General features: G+C 40.1%; 1 protein-coding gene across 3 annotated transcripts in view; it reads left to right on the forward strand.

The window, feature by feature from the left end:
• The window catches only part of mgmt (O-6-methylguanine-DNA methyltransferase), an 84,214-nt gene that overhangs the window by 19,780 nt on the left and 51,124 nt on the right, over positions 1-13,310 (forward strand). Inside the window, exons 7-11 of one of the 3 annotated variants that reach the window (XM_061790605.1) lie at positions 3,688-3,817; positions 4,434-4,653; positions 4,728-4,999; positions 5,797-5,911; positions 8,596-8,664. In XM_061790605.1, the coding sequence (XP_061646589.1) occupies positions 5,846-5,911; positions 8,596-8,664 (135 nt within the window). In that variant the 5' untranslated portion in view covers positions 3,688-3,817; positions 4,434-4,653; positions 4,728-4,999; positions 5,797-5,845. Of the gene's footprint in view, positions 1-3,687; positions 3,818-4,433; positions 4,654-4,727; positions 5,000-5,796; positions 5,912-8,595; positions 8,665-13,310 lie in introns of those variants that run through there. The other 2 variants (XM_061790609.1, XM_061790608.1) reach the window with 2 other exon arrangements.

The raw sequence follows: 13,310 nt of genomic DNA on the forward strand, positions 1-13,310 counted from the left end.
ATAATATAATAATAATTAGACATGATGTTATATGTATTCCCATGTGAGCTACAGTATACCTCCACCAAGGAAGGTTATGTTATTGTCCTTGTTTGTGAGTATGCAAAAATTCCAAATAATAGTAAAGACACCAAGTAATAAAAAATACCATTATGAAACACCTCTTTAGGTTTCATACGCTAAATTATACATGGATTATAAATGGGCTTTAACACTTTATAAAGACTTTATATAGTGCAATAAAAAACAAGAGTGACCTCATGCTTGCCAAATAGTGATCCCACACTGAGCATTACTGTACTGCAAATTGTCACAACGAATAAACGGGCATGATTTATTGCATTTTTCACAAAAGGGCTCACTATTGTTTTAGATGGTAGTTGCTCTTACTGACACATGTTAAACGGAACAGAAATCTCGAGATGCTACAATTACAATGACATCATTTATACAGGTTCATTGTTGCAAATATGGTCACTATGTCTTATTGCATTGTTATTACCGTCTTACTACATTGTTAATATTTTTACATGCTCCTTATTAGATGCATGAATGAGAAAATTCAGGAATTTGCAGGAGATGGGCAGGTATAAAGAAATTTGGTGCTGATCCACATTAGGATTGATTAACGTTGGTATAGGTCTGTGTTGTAATTGACGTCACAGGCATCTTCGTTATGTGTTTATAGTTTGTATTGTTAACAATATTGCTGAATCTGATGTTGAATGTCTTGCACATGTTTTCATTGTTTTTACAGTGTTATTAGATTGTTATTACTTACATTTTTGTTTGCATGAATCTTAATGAGAAAATTCTGACATATGGAAGAGGTGGGCGGGTATGAATGCGTGCAATTTTGGTGCTGATCCAAATTAGAACCGTTGAGTCTTTGTGGAGGTCTGGGCCGTAATTGACCTCACAGCCATCATTAGGTGTTGTTTAAATTTTGTATTGCTACCAATATTTGTGAATATTGTTGCAGCTACGGGCTCTATATGTGTCTGGTATCTTATTACATTGTTATTACGTTTACATTTTACTTAATTCCTCATTGGATGCATGAATGAGAAAATTCATGCATGGTGAATGTAGGCCTGCCATTTTATATTGTTAACAATATTGCTTAATATGATGATATCATTTTACACTGTGACTAAAGTGTTATTACATTGTTATTACATAATTGTTTCTCATTCAATTTTGCAGAGCTTGCGCTAATGTTGTAGCCGGGGTTGTTTAGGTTTGTCCTTGTGTGAATGTGTCAAACCCCCACACCCTCTGCATTTGTTTGCTTGGGTTTTTCTTTTTTATCTGCCTCTTTTTGCTCCCACTATCTCGCCGCGGCAGCCAGAGGTTGGCATGGGCATCGTGTGGTCATAACTGTCTCCTCCAGTGAGGGGGAGCAGCCTGGCAGGCAGCTACAAAGACGGCAATTGCAAGAAAAGAAAAAGGGGATTGTGAGGGGGGGGGGGGGGGGGACAAATGGGCACCGAAATCCCCCACTCAGAAGAGATGATTGGATTAATTAGATAAATCCACTGTATCCAATACGAGTGTGCCTTGTCCAGAAATATGATGGTACTGTTTGGTAAAGGTACGGCCTCTGACACGGAGCGTTCGCACAGAGGCGCTGGCATAAGGGGTGACCATCTGCTCGCTAATCCGAAAGGCGAAGTCCTTCACTTCCAATGAGCGTCGATTTTATTCCATATTACGCCACTTTGATAATCTAATCCATTTAGCCGTGTAGTCGGCGTAGCAGGCACGCGCTAATCACGGGGCGGCGGAGGAAGGCAACAAAAGCCGTCTCCTAATATTAATAAATCACAAGCCTGGTGGTGCACTGTAAATACGTTTCAGCAACATTATCAAAGAAGGGGAGGGTTTCTCTTATTTCTCTCTCTCAGGGAAAATAGTGTAATTACCCCTTGGCGTTGTGAGAGAGCAAAAACAGTTTGGGGCTTTTTACTTTTTCATGACATTTGAGAAATGATATAAAAATTTGGGAGGGGAGGAAAAAAATAAAAGAATGAGTCGTTGTCTATTATTAAAATGCTAATATGTGCTCAGTGCAGGAAAAGGGGTGCGATATTAGTAATTCAACATGTTACCATTGTGTTCAGGGTCTCGCGCGGCTTTATTTGCCTAGCAAAGTGCAACAATGCAAGTGTGTCTTTTTTTTTTTTTTTTTTTAAAGGCATCTTTAGCCAGCAGAATGTTAACTAAGGTAAGCAGTGTTGTTTTAGCCCCTCAGTAACCACGCCAATTATCTGCAAACTTATTTTTTTTTCGACTTCCATGCATACTTAATGCATCCCCTGCTTCCCTCTCGCCATCTGCCCCCCCCCCCCCCCCCCACATCCAGCGCCCCCACCCCCATCCACCACTACCCCGCCACTCCCCCTCCCTCCCCCCTCGCCAACACTCTGGAATTTTTATGAGATAGGACAAAAATGGGCACTTCCCTTATTAACATCTCACAGTGGAAATCAAATATGCAAGGAAAGTAGTGTATCTACTAATTAGTGCTGAATTCATAATTACTGTGCTCATTGATGGAGATACATTTGAATACGTTCATTTCCTTGGGGAGAGAGAGAGGCAGGCTGTCCGGGATAGACTGGGAAGGGAAGAAAAAAAAAAATCCCCTTCAGCCCCCCCCCCCACCCCTACACCACTCCACTCCCCCCTTCTCCCCTTTCTTTTGGAAATTAGGGATCCGTGGCACATGGCGATACTACCAGACTAAGATCCGAAGTGCCTGCAATTTTCCTCAGATATAATTAATCAAGTGAAGCATGTAACCTAATGAATGTGTTTGATATCCGCTCCTATTCAAATATGGGCTTTATCGCAATGTGTGCCGGAATTGCTTGGAGCGATGCATAGATGGTGACATTGCATGGAAATGTTCCTCAACAGTTTCCCTTTACGTGTAAACAATATCCATGCTTGTCAAGGCATGAAGAAAAAAGACAGAGCGAGAGAGAGAAAAGAGGCAGACACATTTTTAATTGCAGTAAATTAATAACAATTAAGCCGCAGGATGCTGCTCGGATATCTTGACAGTGCTTTGTTGTTGTTGCCCTGGAGATCATTTCACCGAGGGCCTCACAAGTCTGACAAGCAGGTGAAAAGGTAAAAAAGAAAAGTACTTGATGGGGAAAGGATGAGAAAACAAAAGCAGTCCTTAGAAGTAGCAATGGAAGCGTCCTTTTCTGTACTGTTTTATACTCGTCAAGTCCCTTCCCCACAGGGTGTATGTAGTACACATGGGTAAAATTCAACGCCTGGCTCACTACTCCTGTCCTGTCCTGTCCAATTCTGTCCTGCCCTTTACTATTTTCTACGTTCTTCACAGCTTATATCTCTTTCTTCCCAGTCCACACATAGATACAATCCAACTCCTGGCTCATTACTCATATCATATCCTGTCCTGTCCTGTCCTGTACTACTTTCTACTCATATAGTCCCTTCCTCATGAGATGTAGCAGTGCCTCCCCAATTTGCGTATAGATAAAAATGCAACGCCTGGCTCACTCCTCCTATTTTGTACTCATCACATCCCTTCCTCGCAGGGTGTAGCACTACCTGCCCAGCCCACATATAGATCCAACTCCTACATTGAAAAAGGCTGTTTTGTTATCTTATACTGCTGTACTTTTTTTTTTTTTGCATGCTTTACAGATGATAAGGCATCGAGCGCAACCTTACTGAATAGCTTCCAAACAGGACGGGTGAAAAAAAATGGCGTACAATTTGGAATTGCTTTCAAAGTTCTTTCCCATCTACCAATAAATGACACAGGAAGACAAAGGTAGTGTGTTTCTTACCTCTGTTCATTTTTAAACTTAAGCATTTGCATCTTTTATCACGCTTTGTTTACCCTTTAGCAATAAGTGTTAATAAGTGTTAGCGACTTTTTCAATTTGGAGAGATGAGCATTGCGTTGGTAGCAAAGCCATGATCATAATGAAGATAATTACACCCAAGCAGTGGAATAGACTGCTAACATTAGTCGGAGGAGAAAGAAAATCATATCAAATCAAGAGAGTAGTTGCAGTTAATTAATATTTTGGCTTCGACTGGTTTATGAAAAGTGTATTATGCTAGTCAAACACATACAAAAAATAATGCATTATATTTTTGTTTTTAACTAACATAAGTGGGAAAAAAAGGTGAATCCCAACAAATCAGAGTTTGATCTCAGAGGCTCCACTGTATATTATGATGTGCAAATACAATTCAAAATTGTCAAAGGTATCCAATTCAAATCTAATTGGAAGTCGGCCCGCGTTACAAAATGGAATGTGTTGCACTTTGGAATTTCCACTGCACTCAAGGCTTTGACTGCTAAACGTTGATGAATGAGTGGGACGCTCGATCGAAGAAAGTGAAGAAAATGAAAAATGTGAACGCAAACATACTTGCAGGCAGGACCGACGAACGTGGCAGGCGTGCTGGGGAGGATCCATAAGTCCTTACCGTGACCTCCGAGTGTCAGAACGGAGGAGTCACGTGACGGACAAAAGGCTCCCTAATTAACAGCGAGGACTCTGGGAAGCCGCTCCGTAATGAGGCACCATGCTGGACGGGCCTCCAGTGAGGCACTTGGCCCATATGCAAGGCCAGCATCGCAAGAATTTACATACTGTGGGTCAATTGAACATATGCACACTCAAAACTGACTAATGACTTCCACTCTGCACTCTGATTCTATTTCGCAGCCCGGCTCTGTTGGATGGGCACGATATAGAGCACTAATGAGGATAACATCAGGAGGCGCATGACTGCAAACATTAATATATGTATCAGGACCGGGGGTTCAATATTAAACCTGGTTGCTGGGGGAAATGGGTACAAACCGCAACATTTTCCATGGGCACAATTAAGGCTGCACGAGCGAGTCCCCATGCCCCTTCCACCTCACCCTGTATAAATGGAATGGAAGGGCGGGGCGTTGGCGTCTGATCAGCAGGGAGCAAAAAGCCAATGTCCGGTAAAGTACCCATCCTTGTCTTTTTTAGGAGAGTTTACATGTATGATTTGAGAGCCATGTATGGTGGAAGTCAACTCAACTGGCTTCGCAACAATCAGCAGTTTGGCAGATAGTGAACAATTCTTCAGAACTATGCATTAAACCAAGACTATTACATTTCAAAGAACCACATAGCTTCGCCTTAATGAAGTCAATTTAGCTTAATGCTAACAAACACAGCAAAACACCATAGACAGGCTAACAAATAGCATCAGTGCCGCAGTGTTATAACCCTTTATGCATCGGATATTTGAACACATACAGTGGAGCAACACGTCGCTAATGTAGATAATATACGTAACAGTACTCACAGGCATGTTTTCTTTATCCTCAGCAAAAAAAAAAAACGACTAATATTACTGTAGCTTACCAAGGGACTGAGACGCCTCCATGTATAGCCGTATGTCTATGTTGTACTTCGCCCAGGTAGGTAACCAGAAGGAGCAACACAATGTCCACTCAATTGAAGCAAAATCAGTGGCAAAAAATGTTACATTTCTTTGCATTCAGTTTAATTATGTCATTACTGTATGTTTTTATGAAGTACAATATTATAGTGTGCTATGTTTCCTATTTAAAAGTACATTACAAACATGAAATCTTGGGGGCAGGCTGTAATGGATTAATGGCATTTCCATTCATTTCAATGGGGAAAAGTGATTTGAGTTACAAGCATAGTCACGCAACTAATTAAACTGATGGAATATGTCGCTATTGTAAAATTTGCCTGCCACTTAAATTGGATCCTTTTTTCACAGACTTGTGCGAGTGATGCCAATGGAGGGTTAGTGTGGTACAAATGCATCGATGCAGGCTGCTAGTTACAATAAGTTGACAAAAGTCATCACCGCCACTGCATGCAGCAGAGTTATGGTGAGTGTGCGACTTATTTTTCCACTTGCACTCTTAATGTGTGAAGTCAGCTCACCTGCAACAATCTTCCCTCTTCATTTGCCTTCACCAATTGGATGGATGGACAGACACTTGTTTGACTGTTAAAATGTCTCTTTAATCATTGCCTCTGAATTGGGACCCAGGCGTTCAATATTAAACTTGGTCGCTGGCGGAAATACTGTAGGTACAAACCACAACGTTTTCCATGGGCCAAATTAAAGCTGCCTGAGTGAGACCCCCCCACCCCACCACCACCTTCACCCCAGCCCACCTCACCTCACCCTCTATAAATGCAGGGACTTCGGCGCCTGATCAGCAGGGAGCAAAAGGCAATGTCCAGTAAAGTGCCCATCCTTGTCTTTTGGACGCACATTTACTCCCAGACAGCTGATGCCCGCTTGCTTCACTATTAAAGCAAGTTTGAGGTGGGCGGTCATTGGGGGGCGGGGGGGGTTTATCCATCTTTATGTTGCTGCATGTTTGCGTGCTTGAGTGCTTGTGTGTGCATGCATGCGTATATTTGGGCATTTATTTTGGAGGGAGGAGTGAGTGGGGTTGGGTGCGTAAGAGTTGGAAGGTGTTAAAAGTAGGAGTGCTGGTTGGTGAGTGTGTGTATGTAATGTACGTGTGTGTGTGGGTGGGTGGGGGGAGGGGGTGGCTCTTATTTGGCTGGGTGTAAAAAAATGCCCCTAGGTCTCCTGATGGAAGAGACAGGTATTAGCTCTGAGACCTCCTCAGTCCCAGCTTGCCATTAGTTTCCTCTCCAGCTGCACCAGGATCCGGACTATGAATCTGCCATGCTTGGTCATTCATCAGTTTCACAGTCCGCACCAGCACACACACACACACACACACACACTCCAATAACAACAGTGTGAAATAGTGAGTGAGTGGTTAAGAGACAGAGAGAGAGAGTGTGTGAGAAAAATAACTCATCATACACACAGACATGTGCTTGTGTTTATGGCCATGTATGTTGTATAGCATATGTGTGTTTGTAGTAGTAGTAGCTGAGCCCCCTTGTCTCCACCTGATTGTGCACACGTGTGCGTGCAGTCTTCCACAAAAAGAGGCGATGAGACATGATATAAATTAACTCTGCGCATAGTGCGCGGCGGGCCGTTTCGCACGGTTGAGCTGCTGCCGAGGCTTCTCCCACAGAGCGATGTGGAACTTCCTGGCAAACAGGAAGCATTTTAAATGTTGACCAGAGAGTTATGGAATTGTCTGTGGAAACTTATCGGCCGGGGTCAGATGAAGAGGTCACGACTCAGAGACTTTCCGTGTCAAGGTCTCGTCTCCGCAGACTGGCCGTTTCTTTTTTCTTTTTTTCTTTTTGTACATGCGGTTTGTTTTATTTATAATCTTCTGTCTTTTGAGATTACAGTCACAGTTTTTGGGGGGGAGATACTGACGCAAAAAGATGGATTTTCTTTCACAGGAGAAGTAAAACTGCACTAAAACGTACATATGACCTCTACCAAGGGCCAACCAACCTATTGTGCACATTCATAAATAGCCACCTGCTGTGCTTTAAAAGGAAACAACCATATAGGGGTATTTAAAATGTATACCCCTATTGTACAGTTTGAATAATGCTCTGTTTAAAACAAGTAAGTAAAGTTTGAAATAAAAAAAAATCCACACATTTGATATATTTCACTGCATGTTTCAATTCGTAGAATGTGCAATGTTCCCAAATGCATTTGCTTGTATGGAAATAAGCACTATTATAGGGTGTCAAGCAAGAGTTACCGGCTTTGTTTTATCTTTTTTTTTATGACAATCTGTAGTGTTTTATTGGTTGTATATTGTGTTTTGTTTTACATATTCTGTAATGTTGCATTCTTTTATATCTTATATATATATATGTTTTAAATGAATTGTACAGCACTTTGGTCGACCTCGTTTGGTTTTCAATGTGCTCTAGAAATACAGTACATTTGGATCGGATGAAGGTACTTGATTCACAACAGAATTCTGTAACAAATTTATACGTACAGAAGGTTACAACTCGCTGCGGTCTACTATAGCCTACACTAACACAGTAGTAAAGTCATAATTACAGTAAGTATTTATATGAAAAACACTTCTAGGCCATAAATATGAAACTGTCAAATGAAAAGCAGTAAGTACTTTTGTGTTAAGAATTATAGCCTTATGTTTAAAAAGTGAGTGAAGCTCAAAATCCTTAGAATAGCTTTCTTTCTCTCCACGGAAATGCATTGGGAACACTGCACGTTCTATTCCAAATCAAAATATGATGTAAAATGCATTAGATGTGTTATTCCTTTGCAGAAAGTAAAGAAAAGGGAATAATGGCTGTTTAAAATAAAAACAGAAGTGTCAAACTCAAACATTTATTTTATAAACTGAAAAGATTTAGCTTTTCTGTGAATCACTGGGCTAATATTTAGTTTAGTTGAATTGCTATTCCAGCCTGCAACGATAGGACACTTTGAGTGCGATACGTTGAAATACGTTAACATGATAATGGTGCGGTGCCCTTGCCACTGAAGTTCCAAGAGAAAATGGAACTCTGTCCCGGCTGCTCAATACAATAAGTTGAAAAAGTCAACTTGACAAAGTCCCATATGCAGAAAATTTTGCGGAATTTATTTGTTGTTCTTCAATTTGGCTAACACTATTTCTTACACTTGCAGATGTTTGGACAAGCACAATTCATGAAGCCTTCAACAATGCCATATAGGCTATCACAAATCATCAAAGGGGTGAGTAGTTTTATTTTATTTAACTTTTATTACAGTGGTTAGCGTTTGAGTGTTCGCCTGTGCTTGCATGTTTTCTTTTTTCTTTCTGGGTATCTGGCACATATTCTAGAAACATGTATGTCAGATTCATTGAAGACCCTGAATTGTCCATAGGTGTGAATTTGAGTGTGAATGGTTGCCTATATTTGCCCAGCGAATAACTGGCAACCAGTCCAGGGTGTAACCCGCCTCTCGCTCAAAGTCAGCTGGGATAGGCTCCTGCTCGTTACTCTATGAGAAGAAGCTCTATAGAAAATGTGGTTAATTTATGTGTGACGGGTAAGAATGTTAAACTGTCACTTAAGCATTGCCTGTATAGTATGGTGTTATGGTAGTGACAGTTTAACCCCAGGGACATATTATTTCTGTTTGCATTGTTTCCTATTGGGGGGGGGGGTCTATATATGAATAAATAAATCAGACGTCAAACAAAATGGAACAGATTATGTTTGACCTAAAAGGTTCTACTGCATATGATTATCATTATGACTATACACAATAACGAGAGAATAGAAACAAAAATGTTTGACGTCAGCACTTTGCAAGATAGTGAAAAGTACTTCAAAAAAGAGGCCAAGTGTGCTTACTTCAAGCTGTTCATTGCGTCTCCGAGTTGAAGTTTACTGTAAAATCAAACATAAAACAAAGAAATACATGGTGTGTATTTAACCAAACCACATAACTTGTTCTTACGAAAGTCTGCAAGCTTAATGCTAAGGTAACTTGCGAAATCCCATAGATGCGCTAAAAAAAAAACAGCATCAGCATCATGTACAGACAGAGTATACAACAATACTCACAGGCATATACTGTATTCTTTATGCTCTGTGGAAGACAATGAATATTATTATAATATTATATGGCCCCCTGGTGGCCAAGTTGCACGCACCAGAAGGAGCAGCACAACATCCATTGAATTAGAGCAAAAAATGTGGCAAATAATGTTTAATTCATTTACATGGTTTAATTATGTTATAGTACAATACTATTGTGTTATTTGTCTTATTAAAAACACTGATGAAGGGCATTTCAATTTATTTATGATGATATGATTCGAGTCACAGAACGGATTGAAGTTAAGGTACCACTGTACTTGGATATACTGGTAGATAGTCAAAACAATCGGATATAGGGATTCAGTCGGAATTGGGCCCTTGAACCTGAAATCCGGCCTAATAATCGTCTTTGGGTTTAATGGACATGATAGTTTATGTAATCCTGCCAACTGACGAAGAACACACCTTCAATTTCATCCATGATACTAGTGAAATGCTTTTTTTTTTTTTTTTTTTTTTTCCTCCCTTGCCCCCTCCCCCTTCTTTGCCTCACCCTGAGTGAGTGAAGGCCACAAGCTCTGTCGTGTCGCACGTATGCTAACTCAAAAGGAAGGACAGGTCATAGCGATGCGGTCGCTTGACTTGATGTGACCAGGACACGGCCATGGCAGCGGTGAAAGCCCGCTTGAGCCATAGTGACACGTCGTCTCCATCCATCTTCAGTCTGAAACATTTTACGCTAACTGACAGAGCGTGGCGCTTGCTTACCCGCCTCCCAGAGGAAATAGTCCAGACTGGTGTCTTTTTGACATGCACTAAAGAGTGAGCAGTCCACAGGTCCAGAGGGGTATTGTGTATTCAGTCCGAGACGAAAGGTTAGATCTCTGCAAGGAAAGGAGTACTTGGGTATATATTGTTGAAAGTGACAATGACTTTTTTGTGTGTGTTTGTGTGGGTGGGTCGGTCGGTGTTATTCAAGCAAATAAACAATTCAGTCGACATTTTTACTGTACATCACTTAGTGCAATGTTTCCCAACCTTTATTGAGCCAAAGCACACATTTTACATTAGAAAACTTTCATGGCCTAACAAAAAATATCACAATAAGAATACACAGTATACTGAAATTATGATGATCTTGACTCAATTTACTAATAAAACAAACAAAAAAAGATACTGTGAAATCTGGGCCTGTTTAGTTGAACACAAAGTTATTGTGTTGTAAGAATGGCAACAGGTGGAGACACATGTTAATTGTACCATCTGCCATCTAGCAAAGCAAAGCAAATGTATTTATATTGCGCATTTCATACATACACACACACAAGGTGAAATGCTCTAAAAAGCATGGGAAAAAAGAAGAGTTTTTAACCTGGACTTCAAAACATGCACACTTGGGGCTGACGTCACTTCTGTTGGCAACTTATTCCATTTGTGTGCAGCATTATAGCTAATTGCTACTTCACCATGTTTGCTCGGGACTCTGTGCTCCACTATTTGACCCGAGTCTGTCGATCTCAGAGCCCTACTGGGTTTTAACCATTAGCATTTAATTCATGTATTCAGAACCTAAACCGTTTAGTGATTGATAGACTGGTAGCAAAACTTTCAAATCTATTCTAAAGCTGACTGGAAGCCAGTGTAAAGACTTTAGAATTGGACTAATATACTCTGACCTCTTTGTTTTGGTCAGAACCCGAGCTGCAGCATTCTGAATGACCTGCAGCTGTTTGATGCTCTTTTTAGAGAGACCAATCAGAAGACCATTACAATAGTCAAGTCTACTTGAGATAAAAGCATGGATGAGCTTCTCCTGGTCTGCTTGACACATGCAAGCCTTCACTCTGGATATGTTCTTCAGATGGTAGAAGACAGTTTTAGTAATTGATTTGATATGACTGGTGGAAGTGGAAGCGGTGGAATCTAGTGGAAGTACATTTAATTATTCTGCCTTATACCATACGTCATGGGCACAGATAAATACAAAAACATATTCATTGTTCGTAGTAAATTGCTAATGATTTTCAGACCAACTGCCAGGCAACCATGTTAACACGGATATTTGAATTCAACAGCCGTCAATGGCAGTGAATGGGTTTTAAATGAAATTGGATTATTTGTCATTGGTTGTGAATGACTGATCTCGCGTGTGCTTGTAGATAACCAAACATTAGGTACATCTGCACTATGTTGTGAGATCCAGTACTTAGTAAATTCTGCCTAATGGTAATAATGCTCAATTTTCATTAGAACTGTCAGATAGGTCTTAAAAGCACAACATTATGCAGACCCTGGACAAATTTTCAGTTAAAGCGCAGTTTTATTTTCTTAAATGGACGTCTTTGAGCTGTGTCACAATAAACAGCAATACAATGTGTTAAGCTTTGGCCATAAAAATACATACTATTTTTTGATTAAATACCATGGACATATTTTGAGTTAAAGTGCATTTTTAGTTGTTGCATAAGCATCTTTTAGCTGAAAATGACACAAGTAGCAAAAAAAAAAAAAAATGCACAAAATAAAAAAAAAACAGTATGACAATAGGTTGATTGAAGACTAAATTGCCCGTAGGTGTGATGTGAGTGCGCGATTGGCTGGCGACCGGTTCAGGGTGTACCCCGCCTCTCGCCCAAAGATAACTGAGATAGGCTCCAGCATGCCCGCGACCCGAGTGAGGATAAGCGGTACAGAAAATGGATGGATGGATGATATTGATGTCAATTTTTTCGTACATTTGGACCGAAAAATGTCAAGAGTTATTCATAGTCTTTCTCAATATTCCATTTTAAATCTTTTAAATGTATAACAGATGATAATGCTCTAGATTATGCTAGAGCACAGGTGTCAAACTCAAGGCCCAGGGGCCAGATGCGGCTCTCCACTTCATGGACCTCAATTGATTTGTTCTATTCTTTTTGGCAGAAAATCTGTACCAAAAGTGCAATTTTTTTTCACTTTTAAAAGCAATTAGAAGGATTTGTTTTCCCAAATCCCCAAATGAATTGAACAATAGTTATAAATGTTTGCTTGCCACAATTTTCCATGACTCCTAATTTCAAACTTGTCATGAAAAATACACATAATAAAGCTCAAACACAGTACAGGGGCAATTGTGTGTATGTAATAATATGACATATTTATAAATGGTTTTCACAATGAGTGGCCCTCTGAGGGAAGCCATAACTACGCTAGAGTTTCCTTTAGAATGGCACAAAATACTGTTTCCACAAAAAATTCTTATTAAAATCAGGGCTATAAATCATTTTACATATATATGAAACAATGAAAATCAATATCAAAACATTAATTTCCACTTTCCATTTACCAACAACAACAAACACTTATATACACGTATATACTTATTATTGTGGTTATAGTTGAAAAGCACTGCATCATGTCATACTGATAATATTCTACTTCCTTTCTTTAGACTGAGAGGAGAAAAACATATGAAAAACATCTCTCAACTCGATGCAGTAGACCACTGCCAACCCCAACAATAAACATTTTTTTTCCAATCAGAACCGAGAAGTATTCATATTATTCGTCCTTTTAATGTTGGAGAATTTCTGATGCAATTGTTGCACTGGATCGCATTACATTTGCCAAGAAGTGTGCAGCGGGTGAGGGGAGGAAACAACCCCCTAATTTGATAGAAATAAGAATAAATATTCCACATGAAGACGTAACCTGCGTGCTGACGTGGAATTTTTTCTCAACACTTTGCTTTACACGGCGTATCTCGGTCAGGAAGCAAAAGCGAGGCGGCGGAGGTGTGAGAGGGGGAGGCAGAAAAGCAGAATTGAGCAGCGGCTGTAGTAATAAATC

This window comes from Phyllopteryx taeniolatus, chromosome 11 (assembly GCF_024500385.1).
Source record: "Phyllopteryx taeniolatus isolate TA_2022b chromosome 11, UOR_Ptae_1.2, whole genome shotgun sequence".
Classification (NCBI taxonomy): domain Eukaryota; kingdom Metazoa; phylum Chordata; class Actinopteri; order Syngnathiformes; family Syngnathidae; genus Phyllopteryx; species Phyllopteryx taeniolatus.